The sequence below is a fragment of the Rhipicephalus microplus genome, chromosome 6 (genome assembly GCF_043290135.1).
Source record: "Rhipicephalus microplus isolate Deutch F79 chromosome 6, USDA_Rmic, whole genome shotgun sequence".
NCBI classification, from domain to species: Eukaryota; Metazoa; Arthropoda; class Arachnida; order Ixodida; family Ixodidae; genus Rhipicephalus; species Rhipicephalus microplus.
In genome coordinates, this window is record NC_134705.1 from 69306641 (window position 1) to 69334159 (window position 27519).

The 27519-nt window shown below is 43.7% G+C and overlaps 2 protein-coding genes across 2 annotated transcripts; both read left to right on the forward strand.

The window, feature by feature from the left end:
- The first annotated feature begins 15 nt into the window (after nucleotides 1-15).
- On the forward strand, nucleotides 16-26063 carry LOC119167602 (flavin reductase (NADPH)). Its single transcript, XM_037419100.2, has 5 exons — nucleotides 16-223; nucleotides 4558-4719; nucleotides 13494-13583; nucleotides 19838-19969; nucleotides 25705-26063. The coding sequence occupies exons 1-5, from the start codon at nucleotides 139-141 to the stop codon at nucleotides 25854-25856; spliced, it is 621 nt and encodes a 206-aa protein (XP_037274997.2). The 5' UTR covers nucleotides 16-138; the 3' UTR covers nucleotides 25857-26063.
- LOC119167601 (methylglutaconyl-CoA hydratase, mitochondrial) lies at nucleotides 1156-2229 on the forward strand. The gene has a single exon (XM_037419099.2). The coding sequence runs from the start codon at nucleotides 1249-1251 to the stop codon at nucleotides 2173-2175; it is 927 nt and encodes a 308-aa protein (XP_037274996.2). The 5' UTR covers nucleotides 1156-1248; the 3' UTR covers nucleotides 2176-2229.
- Nucleotides 26064-27519: the final 1456 nt, after the last annotated feature.

Here is a 27519-nt window from a genome sequence, read left to right on the forward strand (position 1 = left end):
TGCTGTAAGGAGGTCACATGACACTAGTTTATCGTCTGCAGCAGTAGCACAAAAGCGCAGGTGAAAGTACTCAACAAGCTTCAGTCACTTCAGTTCTCGAGTGCTCAACGGTACGCAACACAAAACTCCACACGCAGCATGGCGCCCACTATCAAAAAAGTTGCCATATTTGGATCGACCGGTTACACTGGACAAGCGGTGCTTGATTATGCCATAAAGAAAGGTAACGTGGGACGTTTTTCTGATCACTGAGACAACATAGTTTCCATATAAGTCCAGTCATTGCTCGAAGAGTTCGCTTGTTTTAAATGCAGAAATACTTGTAAACGTTACTTTTGCCTTGTTAGTGATCGCTGGGGCAGGCTTTATTAACTAATCTGAGGAAAATGTGTTCTTGCGATTTTGTTCAATGCGCGTCGTCCCGATTAGCGTTTATTTTCGCTTGTTTAATCACTTAATTGACCTGTTACTTCCAAAAAGCATACTGCGCAAATTTGTTCACAAACTGCGTTACGTTTTCAATCGCTACATGACCTCGACCGGCGCACTTATGTCACTTATTCAGGACGTACTATGCATGCGCCTGCCTGTGGCTGCTTGGATGCCTGCGTAGAAAATGAATCGGGGTAAATAAAGCGTTGTTGCGGCTCAATCTAACTCTTGGCTCGCATGCACCATTTTCGAACGGATTAATAGCCTAATAGTAAAAATTTGATATGCCGTGACGTACAGTAGTGACGCCCACTTGCTTATCATCGCACCTCGAGGGTTGGCGCTGCTCTTTGTCCAGACTTGTTGTCGTGTAAAGGAGGGACAAACTTTTCGGTGGAGCAATCTTATACTTTAGTCGTGCTACTGTCGCATAATCGGACCGTATGCGTATCTTGATAGAGCCTCGATCTCCATTTCATCGTTTCCATTCGCAAGCGTTGTCCATTAGGGAGGCGTGGCCTTGTTTACAGCGCACAGAAATATTGTCGGTTTCGAGATTGCGCAGATCCAAATCTTGGAGGCAATGTCAGTGGGGTACCGGTTACGAGGAAATTTCTTTCGCTCCGTCGCGGCGGTGGTGGCGTTGTCGTCGCCTCTTCTTGAAGCGTGCGGCCGGTGTGGCGTGGTTTGTGAGATAAACCGCTTTCGTGTCGGCAGGTATTCGATTGTATTGTATTGATTGCACCGTAAGGAGAGTTAAACGGCGGACTCCGTGCAGATAGTACAGAGAGAAAAGTCTTTCGCTTCCCAACCACAATGGTGGCAAATCTGCTCGTCCGCGCGCTGCAGCGACCAGCCGCCCGCGTTGGCAGCTGCTACCGTAGCGGCGGCGCGTGCCGGTACCTCTCCTCACAAACTTCTTCCGCCACGTTCCCGACCACGTCGGACGAGATAGTGGTCGAAAAGCTCACCGGTGAGCGTTCAGGCATCGCCGTCATCGGCTTCAACCGACCGCGGGCCAAGAACGCAATCGGCAAGGTCTTCCTCAAGCAGCTCGAGTCGACCTTGGACTGCCTCAAGTACGACGACTCCCTCCGAGTCCTCATCGTGCGAAGTCTCGTGCAGGGCGTCTTCTGCGCCGGCGCCGACCTGAAGGAGCGCGCCGCCATGCCCGTCCAAGAGGTCGGCCCCTTCGTGGCTCGACTCCGCGGCACTACGGTCGCCCTAGAAGAGATGCCCGTGCCGACCATAGCGGCCATGGATGGTGCCGCCCTGGGAGGAGGACTGGAGTTTGCCCTGTCCTGCGACCTGAGGGTGGCCTCTAACTCGGCCAAGATGGGGCTCGTGGAGACCACCCTGGCCATCATTCCCGGTGCCGGCGGGACCCAGCGGTTACCGCGGGTCGTAGGCAGAGCCAAAGCCAAGGAACTCATATTCACCGGTAGAGTCCTGGACGGCGAGCAGGCGGAGGGCATCGGACTAGTAAACTACGTAGTGGAACAGAACAAGGAAGGCGACGCCGCCTTTCAAAGGGCTCTCCAATTGGCCGAGGAAATCAGGCCGCAGGGACCGATCGCCCTGCGGATGGCCAAGCTGGCCATCAACAAGGGCATGGACGTTTCTATCAGCAACGGGCTGGACTACGAGAGGGCCTACTACGTGCAGGTGACGCAGTCAAAGGACAGGGTAGAGGGACTCGCCGCCTTCAAGGAGAAGAGGAAACCCAACTATGTGGGGGAGTGATGCGCTACCCAGGTGTTGACGTGAATAAAAGAACCGGTATTCTTGTTTCTGTTAGGCGTGTGCTATGTGCATTCCTTTGTTTGTACACAACAGTGTGCATATCCAAGATGGTGCAACCATTATAAACTCTCCGCGACTAAAGCCCAAGATGAACGATAGCGTTATCGGCAGTATACTACAGTGTGATTGAAAGGCCAATGTTGTGTGGTCATAATATACTGCAACATGTGACTGCATAGTAATCCGGTGCAAACTCTAATCTACTGCAGATGTTCTGTCATAGTTTGCTAATCTGCATGTTGAGAATACATGCAATTCCATAATTGGAAAGTTTTGACATGTCCTGCGTTCCATTAGGTACATTGGCTTTACAGTACCCCAGGCATCGGTTGACATTTTGTTAACCACTCTTTGAGATATGTTTCTCCACATGTCTTCACGTCCCAAAAGCATCAGAAAGGCAACTTGTTCATTGTTGTGAATAATTTAAGGTGGAAATGAAATAAATGCTCTCAGTTTCAAATTTTGTATGCCATCACGGTTGCTCACATATATAGCTACTGTAAGTGAGTGCGTAAACAGTAATAAATTTGCAGGCAGACTGAACCTGTATTGACTCCTCACTTTGCCTCACGCATTCAGCGTTACCTACCCACAGGAGCATTTGCAAAGTACTTTGGTTTTGTTATAAAGGCAGGCCCCATAACTCAGAGTTGTCAAAAAGAAGAAAGCCAATATGTAGGGCTGCATCTGCTTACGATGTATTGAAAAAAGAATGAACTGGCATTATGGCAAACTGCTGAGATGTTGTGACTCTTGCGATTTTTTTTCTTAAGTTAATTTGTACCTTCACACAGTGTGAACTAAAATTGGTTAGGCCAGCTTTCATGCCATAGTTTTTTCTTCTAGACATGCTTCAAATACAAATATAAACTAGCTGATGCTACTTGTGATCAATTTTTATACTAATTGTAGGTTCAAGATAAGATTAATGAAATTTATGCAGGAATGGGAGAAGGGCAGAGTTGTGAAAGGTGTGTGTTATCCCTCATCTAGGATGTTTTGGGCTGTATCTTAGAGCATGGCTCATCGCCACTTCATGTCGCTAGTCATCAGGTGCCAAGTTTGCCAAAAAGAATAGAAAAAAAAAGAGGAGCACTAGTGTCTTCGACTGTCAGCATCACAGTTTGATGTTGAAAGACATTTAATCCTCAGCGGAGCATCCTGAAGACTGCGAGTGGTGAATCAAGAATCAATGAGAGGAGCACGCTTGATTTACATAGAGAGGATGGTGGTCGCATTGACCTCTCCCAGCTAGGAATGCTCATCTCATCTACTCGAGTATAGTTATTGAAACTTGGGTTTTGCTAAAACAAACCCGTGAGCCACCCTTCCTGTACCTCTGTTCAGAAGACTCTACTGCTAAACCCCTTTATAAGAGATGCACACCTGTGTGCAGTTCTTGCCCGAAATAATAGGTGTTTCTTATAAACAGGGTACCCTGTTGCGATTTTCTGATCAATGCCTATTTCAATGTTGGGCGCAGTGGTGTCTGTTATTGAACAGTTGTCTTTTTGATCAGCGTCTTCTATAAAGGTGTTCAACTGTATTAAGTTCTCTAAATTATAGCTCGGACATTTCTTATTGCTTGTGGGGGCACCTTTCGATGTACAGTGACACTTTCACAATCTCCAAGAATTTTTAGCTGAGGTGCACCAAAGATGCGGGTTAGGAGAGGGGACAAGATAGTGCATACATTTTGACTGCTGGGCTCTTCCATCTCGATTCATTGATTGATATGTGGGGTTTAACCTCCCAAAACCATCATATGATTATGAGAGACGCCGTAGTCGAGGGCTTTGGAAATTTCGACCACCTGGGGTTTTTTAACGTGCACCCAAATCTGAGCACATGGGCTTACAACATTTCCGCCTCCATCGGAAATGCAGCCGCCACAGCCGGGATTCGAACCCGCGACCTGCGGGTCAGCAGCCGAGTAGGGCACTTGCATCTCCAAATTAAGGCTTGGCAATGAGCATTAACCAACTAGCCCAACTCTGCGTCTTTTCACGCGACCAACATTTTCCTCTCTGTCTTATTTTTGTTCTCTTTCCCACACTCAAATACGAGTGCCACACGGTCACTCTTCATGACAGTTAGGGGGAATTTGGACAGCATTTCTTGATTGTGATCAATAATAACCACTGCTGCATGGTCAAATTTAATGTTGATGTTTAATGTTAATGTGCAGACATCACTCAAAACACAATATGGCTGTGCAGCGTGAGATTATCTTCATCGTGATCGGGGGTTGATTGCATAGCCATCTAAATGCTTTCCTGGTTCGTGTTCTTTCTTTTTCATCTACTTTCTTTATTGCAGGGTACGAGGTGACCGTGCTCGTAAGGGATGCCTCTCGGCTGCCCAAGGAGATCACGCCTCACCACGTGGTTGTGGGTGATGTGCTGAAGAAAGAGGACGTCGACAGGGCTGTCAAGGATCAGGACGGTGTCATCGTAGTCCTCGGCACAAGGAACGACACGAGTGGGTAGCCTTTATTCTTGTTTCTGTGGCAGCATGTTGCCACAGTGGTGTTGATTGTGAGATTGGCTCTTCATGAAAGCGAAGGCATTATGGCTGCCAGCTTTATAAAGGTGTTAGATTTCATATCAAACTTGAAAATTGACAGTCAGCATTGGCAGTGCCAAATGGCACAAAACATTGCCAAAGGACGATCATGAATTCCCCAACTTTGTAACGCCATAGTGAAAATTGCGTTAAATAATGTCTTTGCATGACATCATTACTTGGTAAAAGGTGAGCCAATTAAGGAGGCAGTGCAAAACTAAGTGCAGAAATATCTTGAAGGGAGGCGGGAGAGGACATTCGTTTGTTTTATGCCATGGTCCATGAAGACTTGAGTGATGTATTTTCGTCACGGACATGATGAGAAAATACGCACGATCAGGAAGGAAAGGAATAAGTTTCGTCATTGGAAGTTGAACCCACAATTTTCGGGTTTGTGACAACAGAGGCCGAGCATGCTACCCACTGCACCATAGCTACATGCACTTGAAGCTTTACAAATGCGCCTTCTATATCTAGCGTTGTCCTTTCACAGTGCTCTAGGTAATTTGAAGTAATGCATCAACCGTGAGATCTGATTAGTTTTTCAGCTTGTCATTTCTGTGCGTCCCTCCCATTCGTCGCGTTTCCAATAGAAGTGTAATTTTGTCAATGCATTAAAACAACCCCAGAGTTTGGCGTCCATTTGGTGACTGCTCTCCTGGCTGTCCCACAACTTCCTCCGATTCTGCTCTCACCAATAACTACTACAGCTACCACAAGTGTCTATGACCTCAAGGGTTTGATTAATCATTCATCATGGACGTTAGTCATTGGAATGAAGATGTATCTCTAAGGATAAACGTAGGTTGTTATTGTTGACACGTTTTTATTCACGTTTATGCCCTTGTAATGCTTTGGTAAATGTAAGGAGAGAGACGGATTAAGTAAAAGAACACATGAAAGAAAGAAGTGTGCTCACATTGAGCAGTGCTATAGCTTTCAAACATCAAGACATTGTGCAAGCTCTCTTATATCAGTGTACAGTAAACATTCAACTACTTATGTTAGAATTTTAACTTTTGTGTTTTAAAGGTTCCTATGACAGAAGAACCAACCATGTTTTCTATTTATTATTTCAAAAGTTCACCTAACAGCATGTGCAATCAAATATATAAATGGAAGCTTGTCTCCACGATATATATTAACATCACTCTAAGATTTGGCTCATAGGGCCATTAATGATAGTCTAGTGGTCTTGTAATATGAAGGCCCATCATTTCACGGTGGCACCATCGTATCTGGTGCAAGCTAGGGGTTTCCATAATAAGTGCTTTACGGGAGCCGCAGGTGCCTCAGCTGTACATTATGGGCTAGGGTACATCAACTGAAAGGAAAAAGATGGCTTTTGCCTTCAAGTCATCTTAGGTGAAAGCACGAAGGAGGACAAGTATTTGGTTCCTTAGCTAGTGTCACAGTAACACGGGCACCAAAAGATTACAAAAATAGCAGAGTGTGGCAGAGGGCTGGAGGGAGCAGTCAGATGAAGATTTTCACTAGCGTAAAATGTAATCGAATCGCGCAAGTGGTGTTAAACTGGTGATGATGCGAACTGCGATGGACCCATAGTGATGACTGAACAGTGAGCTTTTAACTTTTGTCAATCTTGAATCGTAATCTTGAACTTTTTGACAGTTGTACATTTGCCTCTTTTCTGCTGATTTTCAAATGAAAATGAAGTGTTGTGAACATTCATAGCGTGAACAAGGTTGCCTTAACTAGGTGACCATATTTCAACTCGGGCATGAAGACTGTTTGCTTTTAGCTACATTCCTTTAGACTTCTCCAATCCCTGCTGTGTGCCTCAAAAAGCTTGACACACTATGAATGCATGAGCACGCTGGAAGGCATAAATTAATGTTGATGTTTATAGGTACAAATATAAGTACAAATGCAGCAACTGTAAGCAGTGCTTGTTGTTTACTTTCCCTGGGCATGTGCAGGAGCATAATTCTATAGAAGTTAGAAGCAGGTGAATACTGAGACAGGACATCTACTTTCCATTTCGATGAGGGAGTGTCTTTGCCCCATTCATTCAATGCAATTCAATTTTATTCAACATGCGAGACATGTTTGGTGCATGGACAAAAAGTGTCAAAAGGCTTGACAATATCCGTGCACCAGACTATGGCATAAAGTGGTGTGAATTAGAACAGCGATAAAGGTAGAAAGCAACACATAAAGAAAAAAACATAAATACACCTCAGAACTATGAGAACCTTTCTAGGTTGCAATATTTAGTAATAATTGACATATTTAATTTGTACATATTGAAACTACTGGAAATTTGCCAAATTTCAAATCAAAGTAACAAACATGAGTAGTACATTGAACACAAAGAACAATCACTGTTGCACATAAATATTCCATAACTGATTTAGAGTTATCGAAGCTATACCGTAACATCTCTGGCAAGTTCATATAGTAGTGTAGGTAATGTGTACCTGAGCATTTGCTTTCCACAAGTTGTGCAGCATTTTTGAACTTTGCATTTCTCGGGATGCTGTGTGTGGCATGCAGGGTCATTTTTTGTCAATTTCGCCAATGTCTTTAGAAAGGAAATATACTTTTTTGTTTGCAACTTGTTTTGCCAAAGCAACATGAGATTGTAAATGTTTTGTATGCTTACAATTTTGAGCTAAAACGTTCCCTGTCTGTGACTGAAGTGAGGAGTGTTAAAACTATGCGTATTGCTCGTTTTCGGAGTAAGAGAAGTGTTTAAATATTTTCTCGAGTTGTCATCCCCAGACGAGTGCACCATAGAGCAGAGTAATATTGTTACTTGAAAGAGGGGAAGGGGGTAAACCAATGTCGACGCATGAGGCCAGTTACCTTTGACAGTTTTTCCAGCAATTAATTGATGTGATTATCCCAAAACAAGTTACTGGGGAAAAATGTGTCTAGCGTTTTGAAAGTATTTACAACTTCTGTTCCAGAACTACTGAGTAATCATCGGGTGACTGCACAGCATTCGTTTCGCGAGTAAAACAGAACAGCCTTAGCTTAACTGATATTTAGCTTTAGATCATTATCAGTAGCCCTCGAGTGAATCTGATGAATTCCTTCGTTCACCCAATTCGAGAGACATGCAACATTGAAGCCAGCGAAACAGGGGCTAGTATCATCAGCGTATAGTACATGATTTGCTATATGATCGATGTTAATGTCGTTAATATAAAGAACGAAGAGAAAAGGACCGAGAATGCTCCCTGTGGTGGACCTACATTGGCTGGTTTAATTGAATAAGAATGACCATTCAACATAACAAATTGTGAACTATTTTTCAGATGGGATGAAATAAGCGACAAAGCTGTTCCTCGAATACCATAGCGCTCCAGTTTTTTTAATTAGTATAGTATGATTCATAAAACCAAATGCTTTTCTGAAATACAGAAAGATACCAAAGACCAAGTTGAAACATTTCAACAATTATTTCTTTTTGAAGTGTCAGCTCAGTAGACCTATCCGTTTTGAAAACCGTGCTGCAAATTTGTTGAAATGATGCATCGGATAGTGAATGAAACTAATTGGGCCAAAGTCAAAACCATTTGAATACAGCGGCAGAATGGAGATTGGATGGTAGTTTCCCGAAATCATTTTTATCACCTTTTTCGTAGATAGCTGTCTCCTAAGCACATTGCATCTTACTTGGAAATACTGCACATGAAATACAACTTTTAGTTATATATGTTAAGCATGGTGCAATTAAGTAGATAACAAATTTTACCAGCTCAATTTGAAGCTCCGCATTATCTGCAGCTGTACTTTTTTTTAAGGCTAAAGTAGTTTGCAATAATTTCTAATTCAGATGTAGCCCACAGAAACATTGTGCTCGCATCGTGGCTGCATGTAGAGGAAGCTGTCATTTCTGGTTGATAATGGATTGTCGCAAAGAAAGGAATCGTTAAATGCATCTGCTTATTTTTCACTGGAAATTTCTAGATTTTCTTTTACTATCCTAGTAATATGATCAGTTCCTCTGCCTATTATCATAGTTTGTTTCTGCCACATGTCCCCAGAGCTTTGGCTCGAAGTAATGAGCTGTTGATAATACCTGTTTTTAGCAGCATGTAGTTTTTTAGTGATATAATTCCTATGTTTTTCAAAGTGACTAAGCACATCAAGGCATCTAGTTTGAATAAATTTTCTATATAGCTGGTCTCGTTTTCATATGAGAAGTGAATGTTTGCTCATTATCCATGGCTTACGAGCTGGTTGGTTAAATTTTTTTAGGAAAGCATGCATCGTAGATAGGCGTAAATCATCCTGAAAATGTATCATAGGCTATTTCTCGATCGTCGTCGCTAAAAATATCAACCGAAGTTTAATGCGAAATGTACTCACGAAAAGTGGTTAGATTTTTAAAAATCTATATGATGGTTACTTTAGTAAAATATGAAAATGCTTGATGCTCAAAGACAATTTATCCGCCCAGTTATCATTCTTGAAATGTACAGTGATTATTGTATGGGCAATGTGTTTAATAATGAATAAGAAAATATACAAGAGACTTAAATGATGCATTAAACTCCAGAAGTCGTTTGGAATATTTTGCTATCTGCTCCGAAAGCACCAATAGCTGCTCCAGGCTGGCATTTTTTTTTTTTTCTGCACCAAAAACAGTCAAGGCTGCTCCAAAGCACCATTTCTCCTGCTCTATAGTGGGCTTCGAAAATCTAAATGTCACTTGCATCACTGTCACAGCTGTGAGTATTGAGAGGTAAAAACAATGCTTTTTCCTCTGGAAATGAGAAATTGCAACCTTTCAAACATTCTATGTAATGTGGTTGTCTTATTTCCAACCGGTTGTTTATGGCAGGACATATCTGCCGTGCTCTAATGAAACAACAGTGGATATGTAGGCCATTCACTTTACCAGGAACGCAGTCTGTGAACCGCATTTGGCCTGCCAACATCGTAGAAAACTGGGATATACAGATGACGTTCTAGTGAGCCTAAATCGATATTGAACGCGATAGTAGGGTGGCCACAATTCAAAAGTGCAAAATTCAGCCACTCCAAGCTGGCCCCAATTTCCGTAAGCACTCCTACTAGTAAAAGTGCCTTCATAGCACAAGTTGTCTTGCACATTTGTGCCTTTCCATTTAGACATTGATGAATTTGCTCTTGAAGTCACACCATCAGAAATTCAGAAATGGTTTTATTTTGTCATCGAATCAATTGCAAAAATTTGTGTGTACAGAAGGAGGTCCCATAGTCAGAGACTTAATCGGAACCTCCTACAGTAGTGAATACAGAAAAAATTAATTGATGCAGCAAACAGCAGTACAGGAAACAGGTAATGAAATACATCGCAGGTAAAAACGAAAAAGGAGTTCTACTTAAGAAAAACATAAGCAGAAAGTAGCAACAAAAAATGAAATGAGACAACATAAAAAATATAAGTAATTCAACTCTCCTAAGTAGTTTTCAGATAATTATTATGGTGAAAGATAGTAAAAATAAACTACGAGAAAAGAAAGCTAAACAGTGACATCTGATATGAGCAATGTAGGATGATGATGTGGTGCTTTGTTAACGTTAGGTTGTGAGAAAGCATGAAAGGGAGCGGGAGTAATAGAAGTCGCCAAAACTATCCAGATAATGGAATGGATGAGAGGAAAGTCTTCATATCTTTTTTGAATATGCCGATTGATTCAGAGTCCTTTATTTCTGAAGGTATAGTATTTCAGAGATGGATTCCAGTGAAGTGGGCTGTTTGTTTGCCATAGTTAGTATGAACTATAGGTAAGATAAAATTGTGATATTGTGCAAACCTTGTCAAGTTTGTATTCTCTAGATTAGATGGAAGGAATATACACAAGGGAAGCTGATTTTTTATTTGCTTGAAAACTAGTATGCCTAGATTATATTTGAAAGTGTTCCCGACTGTTAGGATGTTATTGGCATGCAGGAGTGCTTTAGCATCCCTGCGATAATGACTGTGGGTAAGAATTCTAATAGTGATTTTGCATAGTTTTAAGGGAGACAAGATGACTGCTGTAGGTATTGCCCCAAGAAGTGATACAGTAATTAATATGAGAATGAATAAAAGCGTAGTACAATGAAAGTAATGTGGGTTTGAAGCCAGTAGGCTCAAAATTTTGTAGAATTGAGACTGCTATTAGTTTCGCGAGCTCAACACAATTTTATTAGCATCAGTTTACGAGTTGATGTTCTTTTAAGTTATGTAGGAATTCATTAATTTGTCTTTGTTATTTGCTTGCGTGAACCCCTTTAAAAGAAAATTAATCCTTGTTCAATGAAATGAAACAAATTTGAACTCTCACCTTTGGCGATTCTTCACACACTCTACATAGCCTATTTCTGCAATACAGAGCTGCGGAAAGCTGCCTACTATTTTTTAACGCAAGTGCACTAAGCTGAACGTGTGTGCCAGTTTCCTTTACACTATCTCTGTAAATTTTCATAGTGACACTGATGAATAGAGCAGCCCTTCAAGGTTCCATTCTCTAGTTATGATTTTCCTGCTGTCCTGCAGAGCCTTTCATCGGCACAATGCAGGCATTTTTGCAGTGTGTGCAGCGTGATACAGTGTGCTCTGTAGCTTTATAGCCCACAGTATAATGTGCAAGGTTAGCATCGCTGCATTGCTCTATATAGTCAACAAAATAAAATGCAGTAGACGCTCATTGAACGGAACCTGAAGGGACCTGGAAGATAGGTTTCGTTTATTCATTTACGGAGAGATGAACAGGGGTGCAGAATGCAAGTACAAAACCAATCTTATCAGAAGCTTTGGTTAATTTATGCCGCAGTTTCGTTTAAGAGATTTTTCTTTAGTGAGAGTCTACTGCAAACAACACAAAAGCAAAACAAAACATGTGTGTCTGTGCACAGAAAAGTGACACCTTTCTCGTGCATGTTGTTCACCCTAAATTGCTTCATCATGACACCTCTTTTGTGCATGTTCTGTTTACCACAAATCACTCTGGCTCAAAACCCTGTCAGTGAGATTTTTTCTTTCTTTGTAGACACCTTTTTCCTCAAGGCACACTAACACAAGGAACTCTTAAAACCATGCAAAACACCAGTGAAGCAAACAAGCTTCCATTGCAAGGGGTTTCAATTTTGTCTCCACCATGCTAGCCGGCAGTGCCTTCGGATGTCGCAGTCTATCACCGCTTAGCGAAGAGATCACTCGGGCTTGACACCTTGGGTCAATGATAACACTGCTCCCTTTTCGCACCTCTCCATTGTAGCCACCGTAGGCATAGCGAGTCGGACTTGCCCTAGGTAGGTAATGGCTCAGAATCAAAGGCACTCAACTCGAATCTTTGCATATCACATAGCTTGTGGCAGCATACTACTAAGGCAGATAAAAAAAAGCTCAAGGAAAATGCAAGTACAAACTAGGCAAGCAAAAAGAAGTCCAACTTCAGCCTAGTGGCACAGATTTGACTTTTTGGAAATGAGTGTGTTGTTCCATGCTTTGTGCAGTTCAGGTGTCTTCCCGGTATTTTTTGGGGCGACGCACTTGTGCACTGCAATCAGTAGCGGCATACAACCAGCTGCCCGCAACCTTAGCTCTTATATCATGCAAGTTGTTACAAGCAGTGGCTTCTCTATGGTTAACTGATAAGACTTAGTATAGGAAAAGCTTTTTAATTTTAACCCTGTTAATATGAATTTACAGTTATTCCGAACTGATGCCCTTGCCTCAAAGTAGCCCTGTGTATTTCTATAGGACGAAACTTTCGATAACTCAAACATATATCTGTATTTACAATGGTTAATCCAAACTGGCACCCCTTGGCATTTGTCGCTCTTGCAGAGGTCTGGCATGCGTGATTAAAGTGTATTGCGAAACCAAACCAAACAAAATTTACTAGAGATGCAAAACAATGAAACAGCAGCATTTCTCAGTAAATGAGAGCTCACACGCTGTGCTGGGGCTTTTGGGCAAGCTGAAAACAACTCATGGAGCCACGACACTCCATAAGCATTGTCCTATCGTGGCTCCATGAGCATTGTTCCATGGACTGGGCACAGCAATACCGGGTAATCTCGCGCACATTTGAGGCCGCGGTGCCCCAAGGAATCCCCGCTGACCTCCTTTAAGCAGCGTAACCGACCTCTGGGCAGGTCCCCTCTTTTGAGAGAAATAAAGTTTTTATTATTATCATCATCCTGACAGAAGCAGCACTAACAAATGCAAATTGCTGATTACTTTCAGTTATGCTTGCGTTAACCCTGCCTTGTAAATGTATGCCTTTTGGAGCACAAATATAGTCATATGTTCTGACATTAAGGCTCACTACTAAAATGAATGCACGTTGACGCTTGTTTCTGTGTATAAGTGACTGACCAAGTAATTCTGTTCACAATTGGGGCTCCATATGCTTAGCTTACAAAATCGGGTGTCAAAAACCTGTAGTAATGCCTAATATATAATAACGAGCACAGAAGAGACTCCTTTGAGTTCTGCCCGCATAGCATGGGGTTCATTGTAGAGCCTGCCCACTTATTCCAACTCCGCTTAATTTGAGCAATTTTATATTTGCTTTTAAGTTTGCAATGATGAGCTCCTATTTAATCCTAACCTGACTCCCTGCTTCAGCCTTGCACTGCAAGTTTTATGCAATGAAAATTTGTGATTGAGCAGCTAAGTGTTCTCTGAGATATGATTTATTTGAAATATTGCTTTGAGACAGCTGCCTTTTTTTTTTCAGGCCCCACAACAACAATGTCTGATGGACTGAAACATATCTTGCAGTCCATGTCCGACCTTGGAGTGAAGCGGATTTCGGTCTGCGTGTCATGTGAGTTGTCATGTGCTGTGTGCTTCCCTACTGTAACTTCAATAGAATGCGAGTGTTTTGGCTTTTAGCACTTTCTGGTCCCCTAGGTGCTTATGTAACCCAGCAGGGTCATTTAAAAGGGTCCTGCAACATTTTCAGAGCACAGTCAAAAAATACTGATAATTAGTAGTCGAGGTTTCTCAGAACAAGAGGAAAACGTAGCTCAGCACACAGCCTGCAATTTCCAAATGATTTTCAAAGTAAGCTAGAAGTCACTCTGTTTTCTCGACAAAAATGCCATATACCCATAATGACCAGTTAAAAGCATAATTCCCATGACCATTAGCTGATTTGAGTATTATGAGCTGCATAGTTCTTGGTGCAGTCAGTGCAGGATGCCACGGTGTGATTGCACACACTCACAATCGCACTTAAAGCCATGCATTCAAAGATAAAAAAAGTGCTCAAGGTCGTGATACATGCTGAAGAACAGACTTGCTTTCTGGCCCCCTTGTGATTCCAGTGTGCTCGCGGAATAGATTCATGTAACTCTGCTATCTTTTACTTGACAGATTCTAATAATTTTTGTGGCAGTCAATTTATGAGGCGGTAAACTGTTTTGATGAAGTCATTTGATGACTGCTTGAAAATGTTTTGCAGGGTCCTTTTAAGAGTTCTTTAAGTCAGATTGAAGTTAAAGTGAGCCTGATTGATAACACTTCATTTTTTATTTTACCTTCATGGCAGATGAGAGATGCCTATTGATCAGATAGACGTAAGAATTGAAAGCTAGAACTTAAGGGGGGACGCGGCACTTCGGGACCGAAAATCAGCCAAAAAATCGAGTTTTCGCGGACCTTCTTGTCGCGTTCCCGACATCATTGCGCACCTATTTACAAAATTTCATAGCCGAATACCATCAACTTTTATCGTTATTCAACTTTAAAAAACCGAAAACGGGCGTCCTGCCCTTTAAATTGAGGGCGAATAGCGCAGGTTTCGGCTCTACGATACACGGGAACTACGCGCTCGATCGGCGCCATTTTGGTCTTGTTTGAAAGAACGCGTTTTCAGCTGTTTTTTTTTATTCGGTAAGCAACATTGAGCGTTTCCCCGGCTCGAAAAACGGGGCCTCAAAGACGAAGAGCCGCGCTCACTGCCATTGGCTAAACGGCGCACGTGACTGAAATGGCGCTTTCCGGTTGGCTGGAAGCTCGCGGCTTGCGCCTGCATACGCGACCCGACGCCATTTTGAAAGGGTTACCGCTGTGACGCCTCGAAATCGGCAGAGCACTCTGAAGCTTCTGATCGTAACGCCATGCCTGGAAACGCAAAAAAGTATCGGACCGTGCACGCATTTGGTCGCAGGAAACGCAAAGGTCGTGGGAGAAAGTCTACGAAGTCATCAGAGCCCTTGGTTGACTCCGACGAACGATGTGTCGACGCTCCGCGGCCGTTCAGCGATGGTGCGACCGTGCGCGTTGCCTTCGACGACGATGACGGTGAAGCGAACTCCGGACGACTACGAATCGACGCCAAGGTGGTGACAAACGCCGAAGTTGAAGAAAATCATGCCCGGGAGAAAGCGACGCTCGACCGGCTTTCATCGGCGCCAGCAACTGCACAGAAAATTGACTTTTTCACCGCGAGTTGTAGCGAGGCAACCGCACAGGACTCGAACCACGCTGCTCCTTATCTGCTTATGCATCTAGATATCCTAAACGCGATAATGGGTGCCTTGTGTTGCAAAGCCTGCCACGGACCGGCTACGATCGTCAGAGGGGATCGGGACTACGGACTTGCCGTGAAAGTGCTAGTGCAGTGTGAAAGGTGCGGCGAGATCGCGAATGAATGGACTTCGCCCCGCGCGAACGGCACGAAAACGTGCAATCCGTTTGAAGTAAATCTTCTCGCTTCGAGGGCGATGGTGGCTACCGGCAACGGCCAAACGAAAATGAACGATATTTTCGCAACAATGGGCATCTTACACCGCGGTATGCACCACAAGACGTTTCAGCGGCATTTGAAGAACACGCTGGCACCCGCTGCAACGCGAGCGGCTGAGTCCGCTATGAGCGAATGTGCGGAAAAGGTTAGAACAATTTATGATGACTTGTGCTTCGGCCACCGGGGCAATATTGCCGTTAGCTACGACGGCACATGGAAGACGCGAGGCCATTCTTCCCACATCGGCGTGGGCACAGTTATCGAATTATTTAGTGGCTACGTGTTGGACTACGTCGTTCTTTCCAACTTTTGCCTAGGCTACGAGGTGGGCCCAAAGCCTAGTAGTGAGGGCTATCAAGAATGGAAGGCTAACCACAAATGCCAAAAAAATACGAACAGCAAAGCGGGGCAAATGGAAGTGGAGGCGGCTCTAATTCTATTTCAGAGGTCGCTTGAACGCCATGGCCTGCGCTACACAACTATGCTGTCTGATGGAGACTCTAGGACATTTTGCGCCATACAAGACGCCAAGGTGTATGGTTACATTGACGTGCAGAAGGAAGACTGTATTAATCATGTACAGAAACGGATGGGCACCGCATTGAGAAACCTGGTGCAGAAACAAAAGTGCGATGGGAAAAGAGGCCTTGGTGGGAAAGGCAGGCTCACAGGTGAGCTGATCACCAGGCTGAGCACATATTATGGCCGGGCTCTGAAATCGCATGAAGGTGACGTGGGCGAGATGCAAAAGGCTGTGATGGCCACATACCGCCACGTCACCTCCACTGATGAATGCTCGGACCCCAGTCTGTGCCCAGCTGGTGAAACTTCATGGTGTCGGCACAATGCCGCAAAAGCAAAGGGTGAGCCCGACCCCAGGCATGCCTACAATCTACCGAAAGACGTGGCAGAGGCATTACTACCGGTTTATACCCGGCTTTCGGAAAGAGCCCTGCTTCAGAGGTGCGAACACGGCAAAACGCAGAACTCCAACGAGAGCCTACATTCGGTAATCTGGAGTTTGGCCCCCAAGGAGCACCACGCGTCCCTGTTCGCTGTTGAAGCAGCTGTTGCAGAAGCTGTGCTGCTCTTCAACACGGGCAATTTGAATTCTGCAACGGCAATCTTAGGTGAAATGGACATGAATGCGACAAGTACTGGTGCCAGGAGAGCGAGAGAAAAAGACCACCGTCGCAGCATTGTCTCCAACAAGAAAAGAACAGCCTCATTGGAACTCCGGAAGCTAGTGAAGAGGAGGCATGAGCACAGAATGCATTCAGACTATGCTTCTGGTGCGTTTTGAGGTTGTCTTGTTGCATCTTCTGCAATAAAAATGTGTGCCCACGTTTTTTCTCGATTTCTCAAAACGACAATTTTCATGTGCTTCCCATTATGCCGGAGCAATATCTCTTGTTCTATCTGGGTTATCATTACGATTTCTTTTTTGTTTCGAAGATAAATGCAGGGGATGTGTCGTAAAGTAAGTTTTATTGTAATAATTTTTGGAGAAAACTCTCTAAATGGATCTTTTGTTTCAAGTGTAGATGGGGAAATTTTTCATGTCATATTCAACATCCCACAACTTTGCTTCGAAATAGCCCAGAACAATGATTTATACTTTATTGCACACTGTGAACATACCGAATTGGTTCTATAGGTTGCACATCAATATCCAAGTTACAGTTAATTAGCTAATTAGGCCTTAATTGAAAAAGTCGCAGTTCATTATATCTTTAAAACTAATTGTCACAGCAAAAAAAGAATTAGATTTTTGAAATCAGCCGTAAAATCTACATAGGCTCTCCAAATTTGACTGAGGTACTCGCAAAAATAAAAGAGTTTTTGGAAGGTGTAGCATCCCCCCTTAAATGATATTCGTACAAAGTATTGGGTTGCAGTTTGTGATCGAATGCGAAAGTGTACTCACCCACGGAGCAGAAACCTGGAGGTTTGCAAAGAGGGTACAGCTTAAATTGAGGGCAACACAACGAGCGATGGAATAGAAAATGATAGGTGTAACCTTAAGAGGCAAGAAGAGAACAGAGTGGGTAAGGGAACAAACTAGGGTTAAGGATATCGTCGTTTAAATCAAGGGAAAAAAAATTTACATGGGCTGGGCACGTAGCACGTAGGCAGGATAACTGCTAGTCATTAAGGTTAACTGACCGGATCCTCGGAGAAGGATGAAACACGAAGGGGAGACGGGAGGCTATGTGGTCTGATGATACTATTAAGAGTCACAGCTTTGCCGCAAAGACGAAGCAATAAACGCGATAGCAACAAATTGGAAGGTCACGCGCAGAATGGTAAGCAGATCGAAATGTGTCCCGTGTTTCTCACGCACAAATGATGCACGAAACGTACTCACAGGTACAGATGCACGTGAATAAGCGTCTCCAGTTGTTACTTTGCTGTGTCTAAATAGTGCGCCCTTTTCGCAAAGGGGACTGCAATGATTGCAGTGGACTTTGTGCGCCCGTTAACTACAACAAGATCGTTCCAGGTAAAGCCCAAGGCCAACCAAAACACACGATCCTCCCCTCCTCCCCACCTTAAGATAAGGGCAGGTGAGGGAGGGTCATGAGGGAGGGTCGCTCCCCTCCTTTAAACAGGGCAAAGTACCCATGGGAGATTAGACATGCACTCATTGCACCATCTTGCTGGTAATGCTAAAAACAGGATAGTTCCCCCCCCCCCCCCCCCCCAAGATGTTCGTGTGGAGCGGTAAGTGGTAGAAATAAATAGCTTGCGGTTTGAACGCTGAAGGACGTTCTCCACGGTGGCTCGGTGGTTAACACCTTGCATTCACAATTGAGAGTACCCAAGTTCCATCACGTATACATATACGGTGAGTGAAGCAGACGCTGGTGGTGAAATCCAGCTGAGAGTGTCCATATAATTTCTATCGCAATAAAAGTTTGCCGGTATAACGTGGCAACGAAAAGCACAAGACCATATTGATTGGCACATCATGGAAGAGGCCTTTGCCCTGGAGTGGGCGTAGTCGGGCTGATGATAAATTTTCTGAACAGGGAGAAGTTTTTTTCACAGACTATGAAATTCCCGGATGCTAAACCACATCCAAATCAGCATTTGAGGTGTGATATGTAATGAATGTGTGGGATGACTGCCAGGTTTTCTCGCCTCTTACGTACTTCATTGCGGATGTCACAAGAGGGCACTTTATTTTCTCGAGAAATTGATCAGCACAAGGGGAGAAATTCAGCCTTGCTGGCAAGACATTGGGCTGTATTTAGCGCAAAGTAGTACAAGGACTACAAGAGAGAACATTGTGTTCAATAACATGTGTGTCCTCAACAAGTCTGTCCTCTTGTTGTGTCTGCCCTGCTCGTCCTTGTGTTACATTGCCCTAAATATCGCCTAATGTTGACCAGCAGTGGACCAAACAACATGGTGCTGGTATTTTGTACTAAAAGCTTTATGTAACCGATTCTTATCCGAGGTTGACGTCTCTTTGTTATAAGTGCTGACAGGCATCTAATTTATCTTGGTCATCACAAACTTATAGCATCCTGTGGAAAAAATACTATAGTGATCATCTTAAACGGGTATGTGCTATGGAAATGGATAAACTCCACCACTGGTCTACTCAAAATGAAGGCAATAGTTAAACTAACAACAAATGGCTGGCCCCGCCGCGGTGATCTAGTGGCTAAGGTGTTCGGCTGCTGACCCACAGGTCGCGGGATCGAATCCTGGCTGCAGCGGCTGCTTTTCCGATGAAGGCGCAAAGGTTGTAGGCCCGTGTGCTCAGATTTGGGTGCACATTAAAGAACCCCAGGTGGTCCAAATTTTCGGAGCCTTCCACTACGGCGTCTTTCATAATCATATGGTGGTTTTAGGGCGTTAAACCCCACAAATCAATCAATCAATCAACAACAAATGGCTGTAAAGCGACCGCAGTAATCCCAAGACTTGGAGTACGTACAATGAGAAAATACTGCCTAATAGGAAGGGCAATGACGGCTGTGAGAAAACATCAGCGATGGAAAGCCTATGCCAATGACAACGTCCTGTGCATAGGTGCGAACGCTTGGTTTTAGGGGGAGGTTCTGCCTCTGGAGTTACGACATCTATGTTGTGTCTGTGACCGTCGTTGGGGTTGACTTAAACCTATGGGTTGGTAATCGACATAAAAACAACCTAATCACCTAACAATGACCTTGAAGCAACCAGAATTATTTCTCTGAAACTTCCAGCTTCATTGTTTCCGGGCTCTTGTGACTTAATGCAAGCTATGCAATTTGTTTTTTTGCTTTTTCTTAGAGTGTCATCTGTTTAACTCGTTAGCATAACGCTGCACACAGCCTTCCTCTTCTGGGAGCGTGCCAAGGTGCCACCAAAGATGGTGCCGTTGACGGAGGACCACGAGCGCATGTACGAAGCACTCAAGGCTTGCGACCGCGAGTGGGTTGCCATCTTTCCTCCGCACATTGCAGGTACGATGTAAAATATTGAACTTGAGTCCTAACAGTTGTGGTGGGCTTGCTCCTAATCAGATGGAAATTCAGCACCACTACAACACTTGGGCATTATCACATACAGCGGTTCTATATTTGCTACATAGTCTGTCCACATTCATGATAAGTGCTCACTGTTTGTTGAGCACTGCTATTGGTGAAAAAAAAACAGAAATAAAATTATATAAGTATAGGCCTTATAAACCTTTAAGCTTCACTTTTTTATTTCTAATAAGGAGTTAGCTGTATCTAGGCTTACGAAACTGAAAAATCGACTGCCCTGAAATCTGCTTGTTTTTTCTGTGTGCATATATTATTGACAACTCGGTGGGAAAAGGAAAAGGATTCAATTACCTTAACTCAACAGTTGCTTGCGAAGTGCAATTCTGCTGTGCTGTACTAATTCTGGTGAATGGCATAACAACATTGTTAAAATGCGAAATAAAGTCACTTAGCATCAAAAGCTTTCAAACTGAAAAATCTCGAGAAAATTTAGTCAATTGTCTACCTGTTTTTTGATCATATGCAGTAACACTATACTACAGTGCTACTTTGTTTGCATACTATGGCTCTATGTCGTAGTACAAGCCGGAAATCTAAATCCCAGGCTTCTGCTGTTGAGTGTGAAAAATGTGCAGCATATTTATATATCCTACCACCTGAAAATGAAATGGATTGGAAAAGCGTTCAGTAAAAAAAGAAAGAAAGGGGTTTCAAGAGCAGATGGATGGGCCCCAGGTCGGGGGCGCCACTGGTCTTCATACTTCGGGTGACGGCTGTGTATTCATAGGCATACACAGTTACCCACGTTAGAGAGGGCCACAACAAGCCTGACGGCAACCCCTAATTTTGCCTCTGTCTAAAAAAGAAACTCTGCCTTGCTAAAACTTCAGTGAAACATGAAATTAAATTTTGTATTTTACTGCAGTTACAATGCTATACTCGGCAACTATGGCCAAACACCTTCAGAAGTTATGTAATGCAGTTGGACACAGTCTGAACAGTTCCCTGCAAAACAACAAAATTGTACGGTTCCTGCGTGAGGTTCCCTTTTCCACATTTCATTTGAAACCTTTTTGCATTTGTCCCAATTCGTTTTAATATAGAAATGTATACATGAGCTTCCATGTGCTGCTCACAAAATAATAAAAGCCTCTACACTGCATTTGTCTCTTCCCTCAGCTATTAGTGAGGACGCGTACACCTTTGACCCTCCCTTCCTTTTGCACAGTACACACCTACTGGCGCATTGTCGTGGCAACAAGACAGTTGTATACACTTTCAGTTGCAATGTAAAACCTGGCCTGTCGCAAGGCTTGATTGTATACAGTCGCAGACCGATTTTCCGGACCTGGCGAGAACCACAGAATAGTCCGAAAAATCGGAAAGTCTGAAAAAATGGTCTAGCAGTAAAAATTCATTCATTTATTCATTCATTTGTTCAGACTTTATTCAAGACATTTTACAATTGTCTTAGGAGATGCAGCAAAAAGCGCGAAAAGTGCCTAACTAGGCTACCTCACCCACACAGCAATTACGGAAGTGCGTGATGTCATTCAAAATTTAACATAATGGTAATAGCACTTGTATAGTATATAATAAAAGAAAATTTTAAAAATTGCGCTTGTAGCTTCGAGAAGAAAATCCAACAGGAAAACAAAAAGCAACGAGGCAGTTGTACAAGTACGGCAGTGTCCGTTAAAAAAATGGTTCTACAATATACATTGCACAGCATTTTACAACAGTTCAATAAATAGCTGAGCACTACATTTTAAATCTTGGAAAACAATAGTTCTTTTACTTGCTTTTTGAATTGAGTTCGGGAGATTCTATTTTACAGTGGGTATATTATACCTGGGTATTGTTTTAAAATGTCGGGTAATAATGCCGTCATTCGTTGTAAGCCGTAGTTTGTTCATGATCTGGATTTGACAATTTTATTTTTACATACTTCATAGTGAGTGTAAAATGAAGGTAATTTTGATAACAAAGGCCTAGAAAAAATCCCAATAATGCCATGCTTCACGCTGTTTTTACGGACGAGCAGATTTGGTTCTATTCGAGCTATGTAACATCGTTGGCAAGCGGTTGACAATCGCTGCCACCAACTGTTGCGGGCGAGATATCCAAGCAAACAAAACTTGATGGGAGTCGCAAAAAGGTGCATGCAACTTCTCGCCTGTTTGGTGGGATCGAACAACACGGTCTGGGTTACTTTTATCTGCACCGACACCGCATAGTAACTGAGCCTTTAGCATTTCGCCACCATCAAAATGCTACCGTGGCGGCTGCCATTGAACCCGGGTGTTCCAGGTCAGTAGGGGAGCATCGTGGTCACCCCCTATAGTGCTGCTGAGCAATCGCGTGTCCAAAAAATTTGACGGGCACTGCATACTATGTAACCAATTTAGGGTTTAACATTCCTAGCAAAATATGCCACTGTGGCAGTTTCAGTGTTTTTGGCACATGAAGCCCTAGATATTATTACGAGTGACTATTTGTACTTGTTGATTTGGTACACACTTGAACACATTGTACAATACACAAACACGTAGAAAAATGGGTAAGTCTGTCTTGCCTTCTCTTTCTTTTTCCAATCTGGAGCCACATGTGCTCAAACAAATCTTTAACGGCTTATTTGCATGTTTTCTTTTCATAGAGAAAGACGTGACATATGCAAGATAACTGCCATAAAACATTTTTCATGACATTGGTGAAAAACTTTTTGCCGTCTTCTTTCGTTAGCTTAGTTGAACAGTGCAACCTGCCCCAATTGCACCTGAAGTTTGCAGGATCAAATCCCAGCCATGTACACTGCATTCCAATGAAGGCTTGAGGCCCTTGTACTTACGTTTAGGTGCACATTAAAGAACCTCAGGTGGCCTAAAATTCTGGAGCCCTCCCATAGGACGTATCTCATACCGTATTTACTCGCATAATCCTCGCACTCTTTTTTTGCCGGAAAACCGATGAAAAGTTGGAGGGTGCGAGAATTACGCGGGGAAAACTTTCTACGAAAACGTACACAGCGAAAAAGAAAACGAAGTGGCCGCAAATCAGGATTCTCACACCGGCATCTAACGGCAAGCTCTAAGAAGTACTAATTAAAAATTACCTCAACAATAAAAGCAGAGGTTCAACACAAGACAAGATTTATTCGAGACACAAAAAGTGGAAGCAAATAGTCGAGAATTAGAATACCATACGCAAAGCTTGTGGACGTTGCGGGCGTAGCGGTAGCGCTCGTTGCTGAACAGGAGCCCTCAAAAGGTAAGCGTGGGACGTCAGTACTGAGCTGATGGCTATTCAACAGAATTGTCCGCAGTTTCCTTCTTAAGAAATAAAGTTTACCATCAATCCCAGTTTTGGGCACACTGCAGGCCCAACGCATCTGTGTGGCTTTCAGCAGCCATCACCAGTAGCGAACACAAAACTCGTAGACTCCGAAGGGCCTACCGGCGGCCCTGTTGCCATTCTTTTGTGCATGATCTATCACTTGCAACTTGAAAGCAGCCGTACAGCTTCAGTATCGCCTCATAACTTGACAAGGCTACCGACGCAACATACAAAACACGCCGCAACGCGCACTGGCCACTTTGGCGTGGCTTGAGTTGGATTGAATTTCCATGCAATTGTATGCTTGATGCTTCAGAGATGGCGCCAGGTGGTGTGTGCTATCATCATCAGTGGCTGGAAAGAGTAGACGACATTATTGCAGCAGTTTTCGGGGGTGCGATAATTACTCGAGGAAAAAAAGAAATCGTATTTTTGTTGGGCGATGTGAAGGGTGCGAGAATTAAGCGAGTGCGAAGATTACGCGAGTAAATACGGTAATCACATTGTGAAAAGACGATGACATCGTCCAAGTAACATAAGCAGATGGACCACTTATATCCTCGGAGAAGGGAGTTCATCATGCTCTCCAAAGTTGCCGGTGCATTACATAGTCCGAACAGCATGACTTTGAACTGGTAGAGGCCGTCAGGCATAACAAAAGCGGTTTTTTCGCCATCCATGGGGTCGACAGAAATTTGCCAATAGCAGGACCGAAGGTAGATTGACGGAAAGTATTGGGCACCATGGAGGCAATCGAGGGCGTCATCAATCCGAGGCAAAGGGTGGACATCTTTACGAGTGACTTTGTTTAAATGGCGATAGTACACGCAAAAGCGCCAGCTGCCATCCTTCTCAACGAGCATGACTGGGGAGGCCCAGGGGCTGGATGATGGTTCTATGACGTCTTTAGTAATCATTTTGTCCACTTCATTCTGAATTACTTGGCGTTCTTTGTGAGATACGCGATACGGACGCCGCCGTATAGGACTGGCATCACCAGTGTTGACCCGGTAAGTCATGGCAGTTGTTTGGCCGAAAGTGTGGTGGTCAAAGTCGAAAATGTCTCTATATGATGTTAGCAGACGACGGAGGCCAGCAGCTTGCGCTGGAGGGAGATCGGGAGCAATCATCTTCTTAATGTCATCGGCAGGCAGAGTGTAATTGCGGCCAAGACAGGGGGATGTAGCATCGGTGTCCAAACCAGTAACGTTGCAGGTGTCAAGTGGATATAGGGTGGCCAAAGACATGTCTTGCGGAAAACTTCAGTCAACAGACTGACGTCTCCATTCAACCCCACTCCTGCCTACCCGGAAAACTAAACGGTGCAGCGCCCGGAGGTGACGCTGCATTTTCGACTCCCCACACAAATCCTCTCTTGACGCTTCCGACCAGAAAAAGTTTGTTAGACGACGTTAATGGTGTGGCTATTTCTGCCCTTATAGACACTGGAGCGCAGATTTCTGTAAGGAGTGCGAACCTTCGCCGACACCTACATAAAGTGCTCACGCCTGCCGCTTCCCCTACACTCCGAGTCGCTGATCGGAGGACCCCTGCTGTTCAAGGGATGTGCACAGCCCGTGTGTCCATTGCCAGTCCTCCTACATTAGTTCAGTTTGCCGTCATTGAAATGTGTCCTCATGACCTAATACTTCGCTTGGACTTCCTGTCAAGTCATTCAGCGCTCGTTGATTGTGCCACTGGTGCTCTTCAGCTTGAGCTGCCGCAGCTTGCCGATTTTCCAGCTGACCATTCTCCACATTTATGCTCTCGTCACCACGTTCGCTTGCCTCCGCAAGCTGCTACATAAGTCACTTTGTCGTGCTCACGTAATGTGCCCGATGGTGACTACCTCGTCACTCCTATAGTCGACGTACTGATGGCCCGAGACGTCGCCCTTGCTCACACTGTCTCCGTCGCTGATAATACAGTGGTTATACCCCGGCACCTCCACCAAGTGTGACGGGGCGAGATCTAGGCTTATAGTAGAGCATTCACAGAGAATCGGCAGCCGAACAAGATGGCTGAGTTGCCCGAACAAGATGGCTGAGTTGCCTCTTGCGCCAGCGTCTAATGCACAGGCGTCTTCGTCGTCTTCACAAAGTGCCACTCTTGCTCCTGTTGATGATGCACCGTAAAAATATCATGGTTTTAGAGCTTGAAACCCCTCAGATTTATTATTTGAACAGTTCACTCCTTGGAAATGTGTCGTGCAGCCTTGAAAGTTCTCTAATGCTCTTGTCTTTGTGATTTGATTCTTCTTTAAGCACCTTTGTGGTGAAGACTAATTCGTAGCTCCTGCCATGCAAAGTCGCAGCTCCTCCTAGCACCATGTCGATGATATTGAACAGTGTATGGTGTATCCGTGTATGCGCATGCAGATGAACCCGCACGTGGGGGCTACAAGATGGTCAACGACGCACCTGTTGGCCGGGCCATCTCCAAGTTCGACTTGGCCGAAATTCTAGTCAACGCTCTTACCATGGACGAGCACATTGGACACAGTGTTGGCATCGGCTACCCGTCTGCCTGAACAAGGGCTCAACGGTGCTCCTCGTTCTTGCGAACATTCCACCTATTTTGACAGAACTACTTACCTCTCAGTATGTTTAAACACCCCTATAATTGTTTGCACCTTGGTGTCGGTGTCGGTGCTAATAATATATTGAGAGATATGTTTGTATTTGTTCATATAGCTATAAAATAAAGTTTATTGTGCCGCTATAGGCACAGAAGTATACTCTACTTGTGGTTATTTTTTTCAGTGTCATTTTTAACGTTGTCGTTATAAGTTGTTACAGCACGGTTGAAACTTGGGCTTGCTGGTGCATACTTTCGGTGAAGAATACCACTGGATAAATAGGAACTTGAGAAGACACAGCACCTGTGTTGTGTGTTCTCTTCTTGTGTGTCTGTCCATACAGTGCTGTTTTTCATCAAAAATAGTTGTAACAGCTCTCTTAATTTCCCGTACAGTTCAAGTCATGTGCCGTATCTTCGTACATATAACCTTCACAAAATACACGCAAAATTTGGGAAGAAAGTTGGGCTGTTAAAACACAGCTTAACAAAGTCATGACTTCACATGAAGCAGTTCGCTCAGGAACGTTTGTGAAAGCAAGAAAAATTTGTTGGTTCTTCAAAACATAAAACTGCTTTGTGGAGACACCAAAAGCTGCCGTGGCATTATACTTGCTGCTAATTTATGTCTGCACATGCGAAAATGCGAAAAGTCTCGGGAGGTAGCATAAACAAGAAAACTTTCATGTTTCGGGTGACGCAGGCCAGGTAGAAGTGAATGTGAAGCTTGACGGCATGCTGATGTGCAAAGGCGAAGAGAACAAAAGCAGTGATAGTGAAAGAAGACTAGGCGAAAGAGCTTAGTGGAGATGATTGGGTTCACCTGTAGACTAGATGAGGAAATAATGAAACTAACCAGTGTAGGGTTGCTTTGGGAGTACCCATTTAAACGAACCATAAACCACCGCTGATCATAGTGCCACCTTGTATGCACTGTAGTGTTTGTTATTGGAGCATAGGCATGTCATCAGAATACAGCTAAGATCATGACTGTACTATAGTGGCTAGACGTTGTAGCATGATAGCTTTAACAGGCAGGCTCAAAGAAAACCCCATCCGTGTCAAAACTAAATAAAAGAAATCTCTGCTGTTCTCGGCAAAATTTTCACTAAACTGGGTTTGTTGCAAAGTAAGATTTGATATTTTGAGCTTAGTACTGCAATAAGCCTAACAGATACATGTTGGGGAACCAAAACTTTCTTTGTTTCATTTGGAACTTCATAAAATCGGGTTTGGCTAAATTGAGCTTTAAAATGCAGGCATATTTTGGTGTGCAAGTTGGCTTCATGGCAATGCTGCACTGTAATGCAAGCATGCAAGACTAACAGCAATATATGGACTCTTCTTTTTTTTTCTTTGAGGTGTGGCTTATATACAGTGTCGTGGTATATGTGAGAAAACAGGTACTGCCTTTTTAATGGAACCTCCTATTAAACCTGCTTTTTTTGTTTATTTTCGTTTGTTTTTATAAAGTAGCTTTGCCTGCGAACACAGTGGAGTTAAACCTGCCAGTTATTATTGCGCAACTTCATATTCCTTTTATCTCTTTTTTTCCATGTTCATCTGCTTACTTTGGGTAGGTCGTCAAGCTACAGTGGGCTCACGCATAAGAATGT

What these genes read in the sequence shown, in the direction of transcription:
- LOC119167601 (XM_037419099.2), top strand. Translation starts at nt 1,249, where the DNA reads ATGGTGGCAAATCTGCTCGTCCGCGCGCTGCAGCGACCAGCCGCCCGC.
- LOC119167602 (XM_037419100.2), top strand. Translation starts at nt 139, where the DNA reads ATGGCGCCCACTATCAAAAAAGTTGCCATATTTGGATCGACCGGTTAC. An exon ending in CGGCACAAGGAACGACACGA is followed by an intron (nt 4,720 to 13,493) that starts GTGGGTAGCCTT and finishes TTTTTTTTTCAG; the next exon opens with GCCCCACAACAACAATGTCT. An exon ending in CTTTCCTCCGCACATTGCAG is followed by an intron (nt 19,970 to 25,704) that starts GTACGATGTAAA and finishes ATGCGCATGCAG; the next exon opens with ATGAACCCGCACGTGGGGGC.